The sequence below is a fragment of the Astatotilapia calliptera genome, chromosome 22, assembly GCF_900246225.1.
Source record: "Astatotilapia calliptera chromosome 22, fAstCal1.2, whole genome shotgun sequence".
Classification (NCBI taxonomy): domain Eukaryota; kingdom Metazoa; phylum Chordata; class Actinopteri; order Cichliformes; family Cichlidae; genus Astatotilapia; species Astatotilapia calliptera.
Genome location: NC_039322.1, coordinates 17,695,392 through 17,717,170, shown reverse-complemented (window position 1 = coordinate 17,717,170; position 21,779 = coordinate 17,695,392). Strand labels below are relative to the sequence as shown.

At 47.5% G+C, this 21,779-nt stretch overlaps 1 protein-coding gene across 2 annotated transcripts; it reads right to left on the bottom strand.

Annotated features, from left to right (window-relative positions):
• Nucleotides 1-85: 85 nt before the first annotated feature.
• On the bottom strand, nt 86-21,005 carry ahdc1 (AT hook, DNA binding motif, containing 1). 2 transcript variants are annotated; one of them, XM_026155658.1, is made up of 6 exons: nt 20,353-21,005; nt 8,753-8,947; nt 7,120-8,452; nt 5,267-6,984; nt 3,053-4,787; nt 86-2,165 (listed from the first exon to the last, which is right to left on the bottom strand). In XM_026155658.1, the coding sequence occupies exons 3-5, from the start codon at nt 8,329-8,331 to the stop codon at nt 3,059-3,061; spliced, it is 4,659 nt and encodes a 1,552-aa protein (XP_026011443.1). In that variant the 5' UTR covers nt 8,332-8,452; nt 8,753-8,947; nt 20,353-21,005; the 3' UTR covers nt 86-2,165; nt 3,053-3,058. The 2 variants fall into 2 exon arrangements, with proteins under 2 accessions (XP_026011443.1, XP_026011444.1); XM_026155659.1 differs by having other exon boundaries at nt 8,834-8,947.
• Between the last annotated feature and the right edge of the window lie 774 nt (nt 21,006-21,779).

The following is a 21,779-nucleotide window of genomic DNA, read 5'->3' as shown; positions in this document are numbered from 1 at the left end:
GTTATTAGATTTGCTTCTGGTGTGGGATGAAATTGGCTGCGATTTTCCCTAAATTAAACACACACAAAAACGAAGCAGTTGCATATAAATGAAATTGCAGTGTTTTATAGAAATGCCACACAAAAGAAAAGTCTGAAAGAGAGCTGTCGCTCTGCACCATCCCCCTCTCGGTCTGTCATGTAATGTTGTTGACAGTTCGTGCACCCTTCCACCATACAGTGGAATGTCACAGCAAACACATTTCCTCCGGCCATGTCTGAGTCTATTTAGTCAGTCTGTTGACAAACTGTACACAAAATGCAGCCAGTAAACTTAGCCCATCTGCTTTCTTTCTCTCTAATTCTCTGTCTGGCATGCACATGCATATACACAAGCTGCAGATGTACAGTATTTGCCGTATAGTAGCAAGTTTCCCTGCGAGGGCATGAAATAGGCATGGGTTCCTTTCCTGTCAGCTCTCTCCTGTACCAGCAGTCTTTGGTTGCTTGCTTTAAAACATTTCCTTATTTGGATGAATTGTGAAACTACAATTTTGCGCATTTTTTTTGTTTTGTTTTAATGGCTTTAAGAACCAATTCAACACCTTTTTCTGATTTCCTCAGTCTGGTTTCTTTCTTTTCCCTCCAACGTATCCTCCCCTGCTCTCTCCCCACCATCTATTCCTCTCCTCCCCTCCCTTTCACTCCCTGTCGAATTGTGTCCTTGAGTGAACTCGCTCGCTCGCACACTCGCTCACAGTCCCAGACAGCCTGGGCAAAGCCCAATACTCAGGGAGGCTCTAAAACACAGCCACACACAAACACACTCACACCTCCCCCCTTAATCCGGCAAAGAAGCTCAATGCTATAGACGAGATTACCAATGGCAAGAACAGAATGTGTATTTAAATATTTTGCACCTCAGATACATACATGATATGTAACAGACAGATATACAATTTATTTATTTTTTTTCATCACAAAAACCACCAAACAACACAAGACCACAGAAAAAAGAAGGGAGAGAGTGAAAGAAAGAATTAGGCCCCGCCAAGACTTTGGTGTCTGGGAAGCTTCACTCCTTTTGACCCCACAGGCACACACACGCACACGCCCATACACGCACATGTAGGCACACGTACACACAAAAACATGCATGTCACACGAACGCAGCCGCTCCGTCTCAAACTCACACAGAGAAAACAAGAGTCTCTTTGGGGCCGTTGTGTAATTTCAATGTCTCTTTCCCTTGTAGTTAAAACAGCAAAACACAGGATGTTAAGTCTCCATGCTGCAGTATCCCCAACCCCCCACCCCTCCCTCCCACCCACCCCACAGAGCAGAGAAACCATGGCAGAACGCAGAGGAGGGCAAGTTGATGATGGGCCTTCACAGCGAAAGAGAGGCCCCCTGGCTTGGAGCTGGAGTCATATGTACAGATGCTGGTATTTCAAGAGCAGAAACTGATTGAGTCCACTTTTTCTCTTATGGGACACAACACAAGGAGTGCACAGAGAGGGACATTTGCTAGGCTTATGGCATTTCAGAAGTTGATTCGGGCTCAGATGCGGTTCGAGTTTGGGCACAAGACAGAAATGCAGAGCTGAGAGCAGAACACAGTTGCTGGTTTAGCAGAGGAGGAGAGAAAACAGGGGAAATAAACACAGAGAGAAAGAGCGAGTAGTGTGATCTTAGTTTGCCCACATTGCAGATACAGGGAAAAAATAAAATAAATAACGCAAAGATTTGGTGAGTTAGACTTCTAAGGGAAACAGAGTCCTCCATGTATCACAGCAGGACTCCAAGGGATGAGGAGATAGGTTTGTCTTTGTCCGTCAGCGTCTGGTATTCATCTGTCAGCTCCTCCTGGCCGTTCCCTCATTCCAGCGTGTGAGTGCGCACACGTACGACTTCATATGGTCATGTTTAGGTAGTGAACAAATCCGCGCAAGCGTGTCTCGCGTTTGCGCGTGCGTGTGCATTTGTGTATGTGCATGCTCGAGTACGTGAGTTGATCTTGATTGTCAGTGCTGGAGAATTAAAGCTTTAACTGTCCAAAAGCTGGCAGCTAAATTCTCACCCTTCATTTCGCAGTCCCTCACAAAGAAGTCCCCTTAAAAAAAGGAAAAGAAAGAAAAGAAAAAGAAAAAATGTTTGCAAATCTGTAAAAGCTTGAATCGAATGCACCTGAAAGGAAAACGGAGAGAGGGAGAGACAACAAGAGATCAGAAGAGACAATAAAAGTAATATGAGACACTTTCTATTAAAAAAACAAAGATTTTTAGGATATTTTAGTCAGAGCGATGTGTCCATTTTGATGAAAATTGCACTTTTGCATTTCAGCCTAAAGATAAATATATGGGGTTTAACAAGCTAGAGAGGTTTTGAAATACAAACTGCAGCAAAACACATTCAAATTCACCTGTAACCTCCATTAAATTGGCAAAAAGAATGTGCAAATGTGGTTCTAGAGAGTGTGCAGAGCAGGGCTCAAACATGCAACTTTGAACCAATGTCTTTAGCATTGTTTGGTTTGGTTTGAGACCATCCTACACCCTTTTTAAAGTATTTTGTATCTTAGATCTAAAAAAAAGAAAAGAAACAATTTTATTATTGATGTCCTTTCCCCCCATTAGCTCAAAAACAGATTAAAGGTAGCGTCTTTTACTGTAAAAGTTGCTTGGCACAAAATTGCTCATGCACACAGATATAAGCTTCGCACGACGAGGCTTAAATTGTTTTTGATGGGTTATTACTAAAAGGTGACCTGTTCCATTTATCATTGGACAAAAATACTGTTGTTAGTGTTGCTCTGCAAATAAGTGCTATCAGCACACATCGTCTTTTAAGCTGCCTTTACTGTTGGTGTTCTAGATACACTGAAGATATGAATTGGCCTTTTATGATCATGTTTATGGGGTAAGTCTAATAATAACAAAACAGTAATAAAAAAAAAAGATTTTGCTTCTACATCCAGTTGAATATTATGTAACATTCATTGCTTAACAGTTTATGGATCTATTTATGCATTTCCACCCTTTTCCATACCTACGTTGTCCTCGACAGTCACTCACCTGCCGTTACAGGCTTGTGACGCTGAAGCTGTCATCACCGGCTGGGTCCAGGAGCTGGCACAGCACCCCGCCACCCTGAGCCGCCTGGGAGGGGTAGCGGTGTCCCATGCCTTGGTAGGATTGCTGGGGCACAGAGTAGCCACTAGTGTCCTCCTGATGGGGCGAGGAGTCCAGGGGAGGTTTGGGGTACGGGGAGTGAGGCAAGGGCCCCTGCCGATGGCCCGTGCTCATGGCGTGGGAGGTCATATCCCGCTTGTGTGGGGTAATGGCGGCGGGAGGGCTGCGCTCCTCATAAAGCATAGGTGTTGCATGGCAATGGAGGCCGGGGCTGGGGTTGGAGTGTGTATGCGAAGGGAGGTGGGTGTTGAGGTTGGTGTGTGCATTGAGGTGGGGTTGATTGTTGGAGTGCGAGAGAGGGCTGCTCTGTAGGTGCGATGTTGGATGCGTGTTTGTGTGTGAGCTCAGGTGGGGCTGTGTGCTGGGATGATGTGCGTCGTGCGGAGTTGGAGTCAGATGTGTGTGCGTGTTTGCATTTGGGCTAGAGAGCGAATTAGCCGGTGTGCTCCCATGTGGACTTGCGTGCGGGTTGCTGTGTGCGTGCACAGCTGTATTTGAGTGAGCGTGTGGGCTTGGGCTGCCGCTGTGCGATGTCTGTCCGTACCAGTAGGGGGAGCTGCAGTAGCTGGGCGAGTCGTACTGCGAAAACTGGGGGTCTTTCAGAGGGGGGCGGTGCGAGGGACTGAGTGCAGTGCCGCAGTGGGGTGTTAGCCGTGGTGAGGGGGAGCAAGAGGGGGAGAAGGTCCTGGAGGGGACAAGGTGGTAGGACTGGTGTGGAGGAGGGGTGGGCTTGGGTGGATAAGGGGGAGAGGAAACACTGGGTGAGAGGGAAGAGGAGGATTCTCCAGGGTATAAGGCCGGATATCGCTCCTCAGAGGATGGTGTGGAGGGGTGGGCAGAATAGGGGGAGGGGTACTCACAGGGGTCCTGGAGGTAGCTGGAAGGTGGCGCAGGATTAGGAGTGGCCAAAGGAGAAAGGCTGCTACTGTCTCCACTGTAATAATCCAGCCCTTCCTGAAACAGCCCGGACCCCTCTGGACCTACAGCAGACACCGCTGGTCCCACCGCTGACGTAGACGCAGCCTTGCCCCTCCCTTTGGATCCTGCTGGCCTCTCCCTCTGACAGGGAGACAGACCTCCTCTGCCTCCTCTCGACCCCCTGCCCCGTCCTCCGACCCCTCCGCGCTTAGGTCCAGGAGCAGGTGTTGGTGAGGGACTGGATGGGGAATCAGAGTGCAAAGCAGAAACTCCTTCTTTTTCTAAATGTGGCTCAGTCCGTTTCCTGCGACCACGGCCGGGTTTGTTGGTCCCCCCGCCCTGGAAGAGGACATTCTGGCTCCAGTTATAAGAAGGTCCCGAGGCACTCTCATGCCAGTCCATCATCAGCTTCTCCAGGCTGGACAGACTTGACTGGCCCCCTTCTCCACTAACAGAAACAACCTCATTCTGTTTGTACGTGCCGCATGTGGAACTAGGGCCACTATTAGTGGCTGTGGAGCCAAGATGTGAAGAGTCAGAAGAAGATTCTGACAAACTTTCAGGGAAAGGTTGTCGCTTGGCCTTCTGGGGGGTGTAGTTTGAGATATCCAAGATGTCTTTGGACTCATTGGATCCATATTCACTATAGCCATGGTACTGAGGTCCAAAGCTGTCTGTTGACCAGCCACTGTAACCTTGTCTGAAAAAAATAAATAATAAGAATACCAACATGTATTATACAATAAATAAAAACACTTAAGCAGTATTTGTGCAAAAGAGTTTTCACTGCTCTTTGTTGCAGTTTCACAAATCAGTAACAGGAGAAATCTCAGTGGCAGGCTATGACAGTGCACTTGTAAGCTGGGTAAGGATGAGGAATATTTAGCCAAAATTTTAATTTTCACAAGGCGGGCATGGTGATATTGAAAATTGCATGCTGGAGTGAAACATTCATCCTGAGAAATATAATCATCAGACGTGATCGGGTTATTCAGATATCTAAAAGCCTGATTTGCACCTTTTTTTTTGTTTATTGTCAAATAAAATATTTAATTACCTACATTTACATTTAAGTTTCATTAAAACCAAGTCAAATGTTTGTGTGATAATTTAAGATTTACTTCCATTAGTTAATGTAGGATTTCTTTTAATGACACCTGAGTGGTAGAAGTGATTTACCTGAAGTTCCACTGATTGGGGTTGTATTGTTTGTAACCCTCTAGGGAGGAGGAGCTGAAGGGGCTACTTTTGGCCACAGACATGTATCCTCCTCCAGGTGACGTCGGCCCTGTTGGGTCCCCCCGCATTGCAGAGGAATGACTTGCACTTGGATATCCACCGTAGCCCCGCTTGGCTGTGGCTTGATAGCTAGAACAACCCATTGGACCGACAGGGTTGGCCTTGCCAATGTTGTTACCAGACCAGCTGCAGTCTGAGGATCTCTGTGGCACCACAGGAGAGGAGCAGGAGTAGCCAGAAGAGTAGTGGCCATAAGAGGCGGGATGGGGGGAGCTAGGAGAGTGTGAGAGAGATGGAGGAGTGGATTTAGGATAGGTAGAAGTGGTGGGAGATGTTTGGGCAAGGCTGGCATAGCTATATGGAGGCCTGCTTGAGGAGCCAGGTGTCTGGCCTGAACCCTCCGCCCCAGAACTTGCACCCTTAGTGCTCCACTTAGAGAATGCGGTAGACCAGTTGTGACTGGTAGCTGGGCTGGATGGCTCGTATCCAGGGGTAGATGAAGCTTTGCGGGGGTCAGACTGTGCGGAGGAGATGTCCAGCAGGTCCGAGGAATCATCAGAGTCGAGCAGTGATCGGAAATAACCAGCGAAGAGGCCTTGTGAGTCCTCCCCAGCTGGCCCAACCCCTCTGCTCCCACCTGGGCTGCTGTAGGTACCTCCCCGTCCAAGCTCACAGGAGGAGAAGCCCCCCCTTGGAGTTCCACAGAGCTGATACCCACCCAAGCCTTTCTGTTTATCCATAGGTCCCTCTTCACCCCAGCCACCTGCCCCATTGGGCCAGTCTTGCCCCATGGACACCCCACTCCCTTTGAATGCACCATTTTTTTTCATACGTCTCCTCCTGACTATTTTCTCACCCCCAGGCACTGTTCCTACTACACCGCCTCCTCTGCCCACCCCACCTCCACCCACACCCTTCCCTCTTTTCCTAGGTAATCCATGCTCAGACAGGGGGCTCAGTTTCCGCTTTTTTCCGATAGATTCAAAGAAGTCACTGAAGGTGCTCTTATTACACTCTCTGCCTCCGATCCCCCCTGCTGCTCCTCCTCCCCGTCCAACACCTCCTCCTCTGCCACCCCGTGGGCGTCTAAACCCAGTGAGCCGGTGGAGCAGGGTGGATATTCCAGGGTTTTCTGAGGGGGTATGAAAACTTTCTGGCTCACTAGGTGTCCAGCAACGAGGGGGGGAGCAGCGGCCAGTGGCAGGAGGCTGGCGGTTTAAAAAGGCCAGTTTGGAGAGAACATCCCCATATTCGATTTTCACATCATTCGTGTCATTAACATAGGATGGATAAGGATAAGGGAGTTTAGTCCGTCGCCGCCTTCGGGGCTTCTTGGGCTGGTCTCCATTACCACCAGGGTTCCCAGCATTTGGAGGCTCCCCCTGTATTCCTGGCAGGGGCTGTTTAGGCGGTCGTCCCCGCCTGCGTTTGAGGATAACAGGGAGCTCTCCGGGAGGGAACATCACCATCACACTCTTTCCGTTGTTTTTCATTCGGAGGAGCGCAGTTGGCTCTCGGGCTGCCTCTGAGCCCTCCACGTTGCCATCATTACTCTTTTCCGTCCCCGTGATCGTTTCCAGATTAGAAATTTTGTAGCTCTTCTGTCGCCGGCTAAGGCTGACTGGAATGCGTGCCACTTTGACAACAATCCTCCTCACCTGTAAAGCAGACACAAAGGTAAAACAGCTGCGACAGCAAATTGACTCAATGTTCATTAGTGAATAATATGACGTTATATGTAATGTCAAAAAGAAGTGGTGATGCAGCGATATGTGACTAAAAAATAAACTTACACCAACAAAACGCCCACGTCTGCCATTACTGGGAGGACATACCCTCAACTCCGCAACGGGTTCCTCCTTCATCGTTAGCAGAGATCCAGGGATTGTGGGCGTGTTCCCAAATGAGAGATGAGGAGTAGCGTGATCGTGGATAGCCTGGGCTGCCTGACGCTGTTTCATTACACTTTTAGGGCCTGCTTTATGAACAGGTTTCGTTGAGGGCCTGGACCTGGATTTAGGTCCAGGTCTATAGCCGAGTCTGGGACCAGGTTTAGGTATAGCTTTAGGAACAGGTTTAGGTACAGTTAGAGCAAGAGCAGTGTCTGTGTGACTGGTAACTGCAGGGAGAACAGCCTCCACAGATGAATGCTCTTCTTTATCACCAACTGCCACCTCCTCCTCTTTTACCCTCCAGATCTTTTCCTCTAATACTTCCTCATCCTCCTCTCCTCCCTTTTCCCTCCCTGCTTTTTTTTCCCCATCCTCAATGCTTCTGCGGAGGCGTGAGGATTTGCGCAGGTGACAGGGAAAGCGGGGACGTCCAGAGCTACGGAGTGCATACTTTTTTTCTGTCTCTATGGGAAGTGGGGAGGAGTCAGTGTTTGAGTTTGGACCAGCAGGGACTGGACAAAATGTTGAGGGCACGTCTGTCTCTGCAGTTCGGACCGGGGCTGCCAGCTGATTGGTGGAGGCAGGATGATTGCCTAGCGCCAAAGACAAGGGCTGCGGTGAGTGTATGGCCTCTGGTGTAAGAGATTTGGAGAGTTCTGGCCCTACAGAAGCTGCGTGTGAGTTCACATCCGTGAGTCCACAGTTCTCCATATTTGCATGAGAAAAAGCCTGTGCATGCACATCTGGGTCTATGTGTGTTTGCATGTTTCGAAACGTCTCTGCAAACGTATGTGTCTCAGCAGTCGTGTGAGTCTCTGTCTGCCGCCGCCGGCAACTGCTGTGCCCCAGCCTCCTCTGAAGATGGAGGCCGTTGGCCAGGGCAGACGGAGAGGAGGAGGGAATGTGGTCGGATGTTACCAGCGTCAGTCCATCATGAGAAGGATCCTGGAACCCCCCCTGGAGCGTGAGCTCCCTGGTCCAGAACTCCGCTCCTTCGAGCGCTTCAAGCTCCTCGAGCCCCGGCACACACCCCTTTTCTTCAGTCCGAGCCTCACCACAGCCCACTGGAGCCCCAGTTTGGCCTGAATGCAGGTGATCTGATAAGCTACTCATTCAGGACACAGTTTTGCTGGCACTGAGGCAGGGAAAAGATGGATGTTTTCAGATTTATGTAAATGGGTATTTCTTCTTTGTAGCTGTCGTCCTCTAACAGCTGGCAAGAAGACTCAAAAACCTAAAGACAGATACGAAAACAATATTACCAACTGAAAAGTAAGCCCATAAATATGTTAAAACCTCCTCCTTGAATTTAAGACATTTAATCCAAACCCCATGAGTCTCCCCACCCCCAAAAATGGCTTTTGCTAAGCATAAATTATGGAACACGTAGAAAAATTTGCAGAGATGTAATTGCGATTGTGAAATCGAATCGTCAACATTTTTGGCAATGGGCCATAAACCTAATCCATGATGCACTCTCCTCTATTAACTGTGCCACCCACACAGCAGCATTACAACATTAGATTACATTTACCATTCATATCCTGTTCAATTTGTTGCTTTTACCAAACGATCATGGCACTGATTCTGATTTTGATTCTGAGTTGAGCCTCACTCTGTCTGCCTGACTGGCTCTGTTCTGCAGGGGATCATTGGGTCATCAATACTGCAGTGGAGAGCTCACATACTTCTCCCTCTCCCCTCTGCTCCTGTCTTTTGCCCATGGTTGCTGGAGTGAGAGAAAGAAAGATAGAGATACAGACAGGGGGAAGGGACAAAGAGTTGAAGAAGGTGGAGGAAAATGCGGAGTGGGGGGAAATGAAAGGAGAAAAAAGAAAGGAGGAGGGTGGAGCAGAAAGAACAAGAGAAAAAGAGATTAGTACATGATGTCACAGCATGCATCAGGCCAGACTAGAATCAGTATTTTGGTGCGGGCTGCACTATCTCATGCAATTATTTTGGAGGATGACTTGCAGTATAAATTTTTAAAGTCTAATTGTAGTTAGTGTTTCATTCTGATGTGTTCCAGCATAGTGTGGGTACAAGCGTATGCTGGTATAAATACTCAGAGGATCATCAATACGCGACAGTAATGTTTTTGCCGCATGTGCGATATTTGAGTGAGAGGATGTATATGTTGTTGAAAAATGCAAAGAAATTCAACTGTTGAATCATGTCGCACAGCAGACATGGGTGCGTGCGCCCACACACACATACACACACACTGTCACTGCTCGTGCCACGTTTCACCAAAACTATTCCAAATGCATTACAAAGCTCTAGACTCTGAGGGTGCAACAAGAATGAGAATGTGTGAATAATCACATCCACCAGGGGGAAGCAGAGAGGTGGTGAATGGAGAGGTGTTAAGAGGATGGAGAGATGAAGGTGACAGAAAGACAGGAGCGATGGAGGGATTATAGAAACCCAAAGCATGGGGAGAAGTGCAGGCAGAAGTGCTGTGAAATCTCAGCCCCGTGTGGTGTGAGACTCACATGTGACTGCATCCAATCACAAGTAAACGCAACATTTGCAAACTTAATTTATACATACGCACACGGCTGACTCCCAACACTGTACCGCACGGTCTACATTCAACACAATTATGTCCATCGTCAGATCTCCCTGCCTCCCTCTCCAACATATGGCTCTGATTAGGAGGGAGGGTGAAGGACAGGGAGAGAGAGAGAAAGGCGGGGATGGAGAAAGGGGGAGTGTGAGACATGGGAGAATGGGAGAGTGAATGGGTGAGAACATATGAAAAGAGTGAGAGAAAAAAGAAGAAGAAGAACAGGAAGGTGAAAGATATGATTGAGTCGGTAGCGGGGCAGAGACAGGCAGACAGATTTTTGGCAAAATGAGGGAGCAAAAGTTGGTGAAGAGGAGGCGAGAGGAAGACAAAAGAGTAGAGGGAGTAGAGGAGAAGAAGTGGGAGAGTTTCGCTGTAGCAGAGTTTTGCGGCTGCACACATGGAGCAGAGCAAACCTCGGTGCTCTGCTGCTCTGAGGAATGACACAACTGGGACAGACGAACATGGAGATGAACACAAACACGCTAAACATACTTTCTTTAACCCCCCTCTCACCCACACAGCCCCCCCCATTCCCAGCGCTACCTCAGACTCCCCCACCCCTCCTCCGCCTCTCCCACTTTCATTCTCACTTTCTCTCTCGTCTAATTAACAGCGCTCATTAATTAAGGCTTCATCTGACCAGTTTGTGAGAGAACAAGAAGAGCACATGCTTTAATTAAGCATTGCGTCACATGCGCTCGCTGCGCTCACGCACACACATGCGTGCACGCGCTGTCACTCAGAGGCGCACACGCACCAGCGACACATGCCAGCACGCAAACGCGCATGCAAAACATGCCCCCACAGCTCCATCCTCCCACACACTCGCACATCGATTTACACATAAAGACAGACATATCACGCACACATGTGAACCCATGCACGATCACACGCCAAACAAAGACAAACATGCAAATATCCCTCTACTGTGCTCTGCGGGGGGTTTTCTGACAGGGTTTTAGATGCCAGCCAATCAAATGCTCCCACTGTGATTCATTGTTTTAAGCAAACACTCCTGGCATCCATCAGCCGCCATTCCAATGTAATCACCGTCATACGTAGCGAATGCGTTTTGGTGCATTTTTTGCTGTGAATGGCTCTGGGGCTTTGGAACACACAGTCGCGTAGTATTGTCTCTGTGAAAACAGCCGAGGGTGCGCGCTGCTCCCACATGATGATCTGTTGAATCTGTTTCACAAAGAGCAGCTCTCGTATGAATGATACTGTTTGAACAGTTTTCATCTTGCACATTTTCTTTTTTTTCTCGGAAAACTTTTAGGTCTAATTGTGCAAGCGCGGGGGAAAGGAAACAGAGGGAGCGACACAGAAAGAGAGAGACTCGAACCTCTCAATTTCCAGTTTGGGCCACTGGCCTGTTGGTGCGTAGTCTAAGAGGCGCAATGACTCTGTACATGGTAGCTGTAAAGCATATCTATTCTGTTCCCATCTATCTCACTGCCACAAAGGCTTGCAGACTCACAGGCCTGCCAGCAGAAACCCTCAATGAGGAACTAGAACCAGTGTGTATGGTTGTGTTTGTGCGCGCACGCACCAGTGTGCTCGTGTATAAGTGTGTCTTCCTGGGTGTGTTTGTAAAAGCACTCACTGAGCTCTAACGGGTGTGCAGTTGTTGCTAAGAGACAGGCAGCAGCACCGAAACAGCATGGGGGGGTGTAAGGGAGGGGGGGGACATAGAGAAGAGAGTGAGTGAGAGAGAGAGGTGGTGAGGGGAGGAGGGGGCTCCACCGAGAGGTTTAGACAGATAAGAAGAAGAAGGGGGGATGAAACAGAGGGAGCAAGATGGAAAAAGTGTATGTGAGGCCAGCAGAGAAGCATGAGAGGTGGGGAGGGGGAAGTGGGTCAAGGGGTCCGCAGAGGCTGAGTGACACCGCGCAGCGGCTCGACTACACCGTCAGGCTCTCGTCGCTCCATCACCTCAACCCTGACGCAACCCCAACCTTCGGCTCCAACAAACATACACGCAACAATAAAATCCTTCCACGGAAATCATCGGTGAACGGAAACATGAGAAAAACACAGCAACAGTGTGTGTACTTTCTAAAAATGTAGCAGACACGCGTGCAGGCAGCGGTTTTGGGGTGTTTACCCCTTTTCCATAGGTGAATGCAAGGCTGATATTGCTCACATTTGGCTATTTGATCATAATTTTAAGTCTTTGTAGATGCGAGGCTTTATTTTTTGCTTGTTTGCGATTGGTTTGATATCCAGAATATAACGTTCGGTTATCCAACACTTCTCAATGAGACACTGTGACCAAGCAACTTGTTGAGTCGTTGACTGGCGCTGTCGCTCCAGCTTCACACATTACACATTACGTAGTGTCAGTACCATATAGGAGCATTACTTGATGTTGCACTTTAACACTTTGGCCCATAAATGCAACATTTGACGATCTACCCTGTATGATGAGTTTTGACACCTTAGTATATATCAGTGAAGACGTGGTTAGTAAGAAAAGCGAAGTCCACCCTCATAAATTCAGATCCAGTCATTTTGTTGGGCCTGAAATATGACAGAAACTGCTCAGTTCAGAAAAGACCTTCAAGGGTTACTCCTAGTAGGTTTTCAAGGGTTAAGGAAAGACAATACAGGTAAATCGATATGCCACACTTGATTACTTACATGAAGGTGTTTTTGTACATACTGGAAGTTCTGCTGAGGTTTCAGGTTTACGTATGCAAATAAGGCATTATCTATCTAAATATGAACTAATCTGCCTACTTTTCCAGAAGGGAAAACTGAACACCAGATAAAGCCAGGATCACAATTCTTGTTACATTATAATATTTATCTGCAGAGTCAAAGGGAATGTCGTTTGGCACTTTATAAATTGGAAAATGCTGTTCACAACCAGAAAAGGAAAACATTTTTATGATTAAATCATACTATAAATCAACCTCTGAACAATATAGGGACAAATCTCTCTTCAGAATATAGACGGGAATAAAACTGAAGAGTCTGGTGTATGTAAAGTGGAGAGCTCCAGCTCAGAGTGTGAGAGACTCTAAAGCTACGAATTGTAAAAATGTCAACACATTTTTATTGGAAAGTAGTATTTACAGGCAAAAAGTTGGAGCATTAGTAGTAAGTCACCGTGAAACTCTTATCAGTCAATTCCTTGTAGTGAGACAATACAAGTTTATGAAATTTTATGTTAACTTATGTTAATGAGGTATTATCCTGTTAAATATGCGCTAATTTGCATAAATGCCCAGAAGAGAAAGTCTGGAAGAGTAAAAGTACTAAATGTGAGCAGTTTCTTTCCATTAGTCTGAAGGAAGACTTAACTTTGTTCATTCTGAGCTGCATTACAATACACAAGAATATCCTCATTTAACATGAGCTAAACCTAAACAGAACTTAGACATCAGCTTTAAAATAGCTGTCTGACATTTGGATAATAGGTATTTTTTCCCTTCCAAAAAAAGTTTTCAGTATTGAATCTTTATTAGTTTAGCCAATTTCTCAAAAGTTTTAATTTAACTCAATAAACAAAGAGTAAAACTCAAGTTATAAGGTCCTGTCTCAACTGCAGTGCACTGCAGCCCAACAGGCAAAAACAGTGAGCAGCTAAGCTTTAACCATATGCAAACTCTTCTGATCAGCAGACCTGGGTTGTCTGAGAGCTCGAGGTGCTGGTAAGTGTGCCAAAGCGGTGTTACGTACAGACCGCCGACATCCCCGCACACAAATTACCATCAACATCCCCTCAGAACAAAACCGAACCCTGGTGAGCTGCAGCTCCATCCACACACGTCAGTCAAACACAGACAGTCCAAGGAACACCCTTTACATACAGACCCCCCCCCCAAACACGCATACACCCACCCACCCACACTTCTTTCACTCTGACCTCTCCTCTCTTTCTCACCCACTCACATCCCACCCGTCCTGCTGCCCCCCCCCCCCCCCCCTCTGCAACCACCTTCCCAGCTGCAGGAAATTCCTAATGATCTCCATCATCAGTGCGCGCGCTGTATCTCCTGCCAAGAGTAGGCGTGTGCGCGCACGCACGAACACACGCACGTACACACACCAAGGATGCACACAAAGCATATCAATGAGCAGAGACCAACACATAAACCATATGTGCAGACAAACAAAAAGAGGCAGACAGACAGAAACGCATCTAACGTAAACAGACTTCACACAGAGCAGATACAGTGGCAGCTCAGCCAAGGATGCACACAGGGGATTGGAGAAGTAGCTCCAAACACTAGACAACACAAAACCAGGACCCTCCACCACCACTACCACCAACAAACACCCCCCATTTGACTGTCTCACTGTCTGCCTGTCTCTCTCCTGTTGTTTCTGCAGGAACCTACATGCTGTAGTTATTTTAAGACGAGCAGGACCGTATTACCCCTTCCTTCCTTAGCCCCTCCTCACTCCTCTTTCTCACTGTTCCTTCTCTCATCTCCCCAGTACCCCCCACTCTCGCACCACCACTACCACCCACCTCCTGCCCCTAGTTTCTCTCCCACAGCTCCCACTCCCCAACACCCCCTTCCTCATCTTCAACTCAGCCTGACACTCTCTCCTCTCTCTCTCTCTCTCTCACTCTCCTGCAGGCAGTTTACTGGCGCTGCTGATGGCCGCCCCTCATTCGGGTCATGTGACCAACTGCGCCAGCTGGGAACAGCGAGGAGTGTGCACATGTGCGCACGCATTGAAACACATGAACAAGGACACACATACACAGGGATATGTCTGGAAAAACACACACACATACACACACATACACAAACACATGCAAATACAGGAAGATGAAACCAACCACTTAGGTGCAAATACAGAAACACTCCCACTTACAGTTCACACAGGTGCGCACACACGCAGACACACACGCTGAAGCACGCTACACGCTGACACTGATGAAAACCCACACTTAACAGCCACACATACCGGCACACGTGAAAACAGTCACGCACATCCAGCGCACACATTGAGGACACACAAACCAGATGCTTGGACCCCGACACACACTCAGACCTTGAGGCCAGTGTTTTGGAGAGGGGCCTCCGTGCTGCGGCCCTGACTTCCTGACTCCTCCTCCTCCTCCCTCCATACTCCTGTTCCACAGTTGCTGTGGGAGACGCTGCTGCAGCGCCCGTTGCCAAGGAGAAGGCTGCTGGCTGTTTGAACAACAATGGCCGCCTTGTGAACATTCCAACTGTAGGTACTGACAGCTCATCAGCCATAGCCTCAACATACACATTTCTCAGAAAGCGCGCACGCACACACACACACACGTGTACGGCTGACACTACACACCAGCGCTACACCACTGTACCTCTCTGTGCTGTGGTTCTTGGCCTCAAGCCTGTGCGAGGTAACACTTTCAGACACAAACACAATGAGGCATGCACACGAAACACACATACACACATCTGTGCACGCTCTAAGAAATTATGACTTCTGCTGAGAGGATAAGAAACCCTTCCGTCCCTCTCTGTCTACCTGCATCTCTTTACCATTGCTCTCTCTCTCTCTCTCTCTCTCTCACACTCACACACACACACACACACACACACACACACACACACACACACACACACACACACACACAATTGGTGCGCAGTGCATTCATCCATCTTCCCCCTTCTCCCCGACTAGTCTCTGTCTTTCTCTCTTATCTCTTTCTCTCTCCTCCCCCCTCCACAGCCTCCTGCTTTCAGTCTCTCACTTGCTCCTCACTTGCTCATCCCCTGCCTCTCTCTCTCTCTCTCGCCGTCTCCCTTTCCGTCTCAGGAAGTGTGTGTTCTCACTCTCACGCACGCACACACTATCATCCTGGCACGCACATATGTGGAGGACACACATTCACACATAGACACACACACACATATATATCGAGAGAGAGCCGCTCACAATCTCTTTCTCTCTTGGAAGGTAGCGAATCTTTTCGTCCCTTGGGGGCATACACTTCCTCAGAGAAGGAGGGAAAAGGGAAAGAAGAAAGAGAACTAGAAACAAGGGTGGAACGGGCAAGAGAGAGGAAGATGAGGAGGAGGAGGGAGGAAGACAGACAAGATGGGTAGAGAAGAAAGGAAGGGAAGAGGGTGAGAACTATACTCACAGTGGGGATTTATAGACAGACCCCTTAGTGCTCTGATTATCTGTTCATATTGATGGGACGACATTGAAGCCACGCTGGTGGAACGTTGAGACGGCGCTGAAGCCAAATTGGGTAGTGGGGGGGGGGGGGGGGGTTTAGTAGGGGGGGGGGGGGGGGTGCGTGTTGAGGAGAATCACTAACAAGTCTCTGCTTATCCTCTGACTCACTGTTTTTAAACACACATACCCAGACACATGTATACTCACACACAGCTGTAAAAAAAAAAATAAAGACAGAAACTCTAAGAAACACAAAGCTGCACATGTGCAGATAGGTGTGTGTGTGTCTGCGATGATGATGATGCGATCGTGTTGTGTGCCCAGACACGGAGAGATGCTTCTTGTGCGTGCGTGTACGTCTGTGTCTGCGTGTTTTCCCCATCTCTCGCTCCTCTTTAATAATTGAGCTGATTCTGTCCAGCTTGTTAGGGAGGTACACAGCAGCTTCACACTCTGTCTTTCTTTCCTTCTCATCCCTTCTGCGCCGGTCAATCCTTCCCTCCCCATACTTCCATCTTTGCCGCTCTCCCTTCATTTATCACCCTTTCTCCTTCCTGACCCCTCTGTCCTCTCTCTGTCTCATGTGCTCTCCCTCCCTCCGTCCCTTCCCCCAGCTCTCTTCCCTCACAAATCCCTCCTGTTCTTTGACCTCTCTCTCGCCTTCTCCCTCAGCAGCCTCCCCCTCCACCCCACTGCCCTCCATCATCCCTCTCCTCTTGCCTATCCCCACACCCCGCCGCACCTCGCTCCATCCTCCGGAGGTGAGAGGTCGGTGCTTCCTCTCCACTGTCAGACTCAAACCGGCTGCAACCAGACCCGTTGGAGGGGGGGTATGAAAGGAGAGGCTGAAGGAGTGAAAAAGACAAGTGAAAGGAGGAAAAAAGAAAGGTGTGTTGGGGGAGGAGGGTGGCACTGACTGGAGGACAGGTGTATGGAGAGCAGTGGGGTTAAAGGAAGGAAGGAGGCGAGAGAAAAAGAGAAGGGTAGATGTCTCCTCTTGAGTCACCGCTTTTGGCGCGGAGGAGCCGTTTTATGAATGTATCGTGTGGGAGGTGACAGAATGGAGCATACAAACACTGCTTACACTAATGCTAAACGGTTGCTGTGTGTGTGGGTGCATCCGTGCGTGTGTGTGTGTGTGTGTGGGGGGGGGGGGGAGTTGAACCACGTTTACCTGCCTGTGGCAAAAGCTATTTCACTTCAGGTAACCATTAGATTAAAAAGAGTCATAAAAGACGGAACCCTTCACCCCAAGGACAAAGTAGTGACTAATTATTATTTTTTGCCAATAGTGGCTTGTTGCAGAGAAAAAGTTTTTAAATATGCCCAAACATGTCCTTTCACTCTACATTTAATTTAGAGGTCTTTTAGTACATGATGTCAGGTTTTTTTTCCTCCTTTTTTTCCACCAATGATTTAGAAACAACAGCAAAATAAGCATTAATTTTGTTTGTATGGCGATACTCAACTTAGGCTCAGAGGACAAATCAGACCCACCAGAGGATGCCAGCTGGCTAACTCCTTTAATAAAACTGACTGAAGAGGTTCAGGTTGTGTTTGAGTGGTTTACATGTAACCGTTTGGAGCTAAAGCACAGTGGAACAACTGGATGCAGTATGATATGTTACATAGGTCTTAAAAAAAAGGTTGGGTCTTTTTAATGTTTATTTGTTTTATACTAGAAATATTATTGTTTGTTTATTAACTGGCCTCTGGCCTCCTGTCATTGCATAAAGATGGCCTCTGGGCAAATCGAGGTGAAAATCCCAGCTTTAGAGAGAACCGCTAACAACTCTGAACGCTATCCAACCAAATTCTGTTGCTTTGAGGACAGTGAATGGCTTATTTGTGGTGTGTTGGTTAATCTGTGCTCTGCAATCAGTTACTTCTGTATTTTGGGAGGCATTTCAAGTACAAAGTATTATTAATTGCTGGACTCATTTAAGATAATGGTTTAAATTCCCTTTTCCCTGAGTGCTGCTGTGAAGGGTTCAGAGTTGAGAGCCACAATGATCTTCAGCTGTTGTTTAAAAAAAAAACAAAAAAAACTTCACTTTGTTGCATTCAGCCAGTTTTGCACACAGCTAGAAGGCAGATGCTTTGCAGAACTAAGGAGAGTCCTTTCTTTTTGGAGAATAAGCATTTGAACAGATCCAATCTCCTATAGGATATCCTTTCAGATTTAATCTCCGCTGTTTGCATTCAAGAATGCACCAATTATGAAGCTATGAGCCAGTGCAGATTTTTATAAAAATTTGCCAGAATGGTGGCATTTTTCTGTTTTTTTTTCTGTTTTGTTTTTTGTAGTTATTTATTACACCTTGACAACAAAGAAACGGAAATCTCCAGTATGACAAAAATAACTCAACTGTTTCAAAGTCTTTCGAATCATCCTCACAATATCTTTGAAGGTTTAGCCAGCACAAAATTGGTAAACATTATTTTATGTTAGATATTTGGCCAATATAAAGGTGCATCCCGATTTGTGTGTGCGGCTCAACTTAAGCAGATGATTTGTCACAAGACCACAGAGAGTTTTACTCAATGATCCTGGCTCTGACGTGAAAAGCCCTGTGTGCAGAGTTGATGCATCAAAACCTCCATTCAACAGGTTGCACCATCCTGCTTAGCTCAAAACTTGCCAAGACACTGAGAAATCAGTGGAAGTCAGTGGCTATACTGTACCATTCCATGCCCTGTGTGTGTGTGTTTATGTGCGTGTGTGTGTGCGTGTGCTTATAGGTGAATATGTGCGTCCATTCTGTCTTCTCCATCTCCATGACGACCTCCATATCAAGGGGACGTCTGACTATGGCAACCTCACATGCTGATAGGCAGAGAGAGAGGAAACAGGTGATTGGTTGAGCTGTCGGCTGTCATATCAGCAGGGTGTATCTTTGTTACACGCACACAGACACACACATTCAAAACACGCACACACACACACTGACTTGTCTGTGCCATCAACCTATACGCCTACAAACTGCAGCAAGGCACAAACAAAAGGTACCTCCAAAGCACACACACACTCAGATTTGAGACGAGATGTGGTGTGTTAGGTGCGCTGACCCTGCCAATGAGGACAGGAGGAACATCAACGGAGCTACAAGGCCGTTGCTATGACAACTAGCCCCGCTCACACAGGTAGGAAGCACAATGGGCCTAAGCTGTTATATGTTCACATTCCCTCTGTTTGTCACTCACTCTCTCAAACACACACACACACACTACCATGCACTCAAGACAAGTCTGACAGACAGCGGCTGAATGCCAAGGTAAGGCCATTTCCTTTTCATTCCAGCATTCAGAGGGTTGAAATTATTCATTATGTCCAAGTGGACCTGCCAAAAAGAGAACTCACTCTTCAACCAGCCACTGAGAGAGTGAGACTGTGTGAGTGAGAAACAGACAGACAGACAGACAGACAGAGCATCACTCTGCATACTAACAGCACCTGCACTAGGGCAGCCTGTGCACGTCTCTGAGGGGCCCTTAAATAACGAACTGTCACTGCCCAGACACTGACATTGACTTCTCTCATCCCCTCTTCTTCTCCTTTCTTGCACTTCCTCTGCACCCTCTCTCTCTCCTTTTTTTCTTTGCACCCCCTCCCTCCTTTTCTACTAAACCATAGACAAGAGCTGATAATCACCACCATGAGTATGCCTTGTCTCCAACACACTGCCTCTGTTGCCACTGCAGGATGTGCTGCTGCTGCGTCCTGCCTTATTGCCGTGACAGATCTGGGGGGCTGCCGAGAAGGAAACCAGAGGGCTGGATGGATGCTCTGCTTCAGAAAAACATCTGTCCACCAGCAGGAGTTGTGCTCACAGCTACATCTGTACTACATGCACACTGATATGTAAATATATAGATATTATAAAAGTCCAATCAAGCTGACCCACAGGTAAAAATCTGTGCAGACATTAAACGAACAGAAGAGAACATATGTGTGTGTGGGTCTGTGTTTGTGTGTCAGCAGTGTGACAGTACCCGGGGTGCTACTGTACACTGCTGCCCTACCTTCACTGTACATATATATTCAGTGATAATGAGGCTAAGAGGTGAGAATCTTGCAAATAGTGAGGAAAAATAGGTGAGGGTACACTGGGTTCACGCACGGAACTACACTGCGCGCACGCGCGTGTGTGTGTGTGTGTGTGAGCGCACGCGCGTGTGTCTGAACATCATCATTTAAGGTCTAACCACACACACGCTGCATGCCCACAGTAAAGCCCAGATGACCCAGCAGCACGAGCGGCACGCATGCAGAGCTCCGTCCAGGTGACTGCGCCGATGAGGTTAGTGTAAGAAAAACATTTTTTTTAAAACTCAGAAAGAAAGCCAGAGGTGCGCAGCACAGCTGGCTGAGTGGACGGCGAGCAAAATTTGAATGTTTTGTACATAGGTCGCGCACTCACCAAGGGACACAGAGTCTGGAGGCTCGCGCTGCCCGCTGGAGCTGTTGCGGTGTCAACGCTGGCTAGGGGCTCGCGCAGCTGTCGGCGGCGGCGCTCACTCCTCTTCCCGCCCGGGTCACGGAGCCGTTGCCTTGACGGCTGCAGCCGTCAGCGAACAGCATTCCCCCTTCATCTCAGCTCCCCGTGTCGGAAGGAGATAGTCCTCCCACATCAATGTAAACGCTGTATTCTCCCGCCGCGCGCCACCGTCTCGAGCGGCTCAACAGAAAAACCGCTCCTCTGGCTCACATCAATATCTGCACCACAAAAGACGGGAAAGCAAAAAAACAGAAAGGGGAGAAAATGTAAAAAATAAGGAGCAGGGGTGCTGCTTCACCGTCCTCTTTCTAATTCAGGTGCTGACACAGCCGCTTGCGAACACTGTGCTTCGGTTTGGGGTGACAGGCGCGGGACTCCCCACTATGCGGGAGGCGAAAATCGACCGTGCGCCCGTGCGTCTCTGCCTCTGCAATTCCAGCTCTCTGTCTCTCGTGCGCTCCGGTCTCGGCTGTGCCTCTCCAACGTGCCTGACTGTCAAAGCCATCCGGGCACCCGTAGCTGCCTTTACTTTACACCTCTGGAACTATGGGAACAGTAGTCTTCTGAAGAAAGAAAGCGAGTCACGGTGACGTTAGAGAGAGCGCAAACAGCAGCAACAATATCATAAACCATTAATAAAGACCCGATGGTTTATGAAACATTTGTTATTAATAACTTTCTAATAACAGCTTATTCAGGGCTCTGTGGTAGATAATGCTTCAAGTAATATGAAGTAAAGTACAGCATCATACTCAGGTGATGCATAAACGTTAGGCACTGGTAAAGGAATCCCAAAGTAAAGAGTAAATAACTAATATTATAACAATCAGCAATGGATTAATGTGAAATTAAATTGATTTACTGAAACAAATGAAGGAATTAATAAAGATTTACTGATCATAGTATCTTCCAGATCCACTATACGTTCCTGGATCAAGAGTTATCCATTGAATGACTCATAGCAAGTATCAGGTTTCTTTTTTTCATTCCTTCATCACTTTTCTAGAAACTATTCAAACATTTTTGTGTCTCTTTGTTGGAAATCATTAACAATCTTTGGTAAATTCAGGGGAATTGCTGATGCAACAATTACACAGCCGCTGAGGCTGACTGATGGTTGGTATTTTCATTGTCATAGTGATAACATCCACAATGAACACGCTGCAAAAGACTGCCATGCATTTACTCTACATTGATATTAACCTTGCTCAATAAAATGTGCACATTACAAATATTTTGTTTAATACCCATTAAGTTTATAACTATAACTATTTGTTCTAGTCCTGTATTCACATATCAAACAATGGTTTTGCAGATCACGTGGGTATATTTATTTACACAGTTATGTT

Excerpts from the sequence above, each read along its gene's own strand:
- ahdc1 (XM_026155658.1), bottom strand. The coding sequence starts at position 8,331 with ATGAGTAGCTTATCAGATCACCTGCATTCAGGCCAAACTGGGGCTCCA. Across the intron at positions 6,985-7,119 it reads GACGTGGGCGTTTTGTTGGT|GTGAGGAGGATTGTTGTCAA; the intron begins GTAAGTTTATTT and ends TCTGCTTTACAG. Across the intron at positions 4,788-5,266 it reads CCCAATCAGTGGAACTTCAG|ACAAGGTTACAGTGGCTGGT; the intron begins GTAAATCACTTC and ends TATTTTTTTCAG.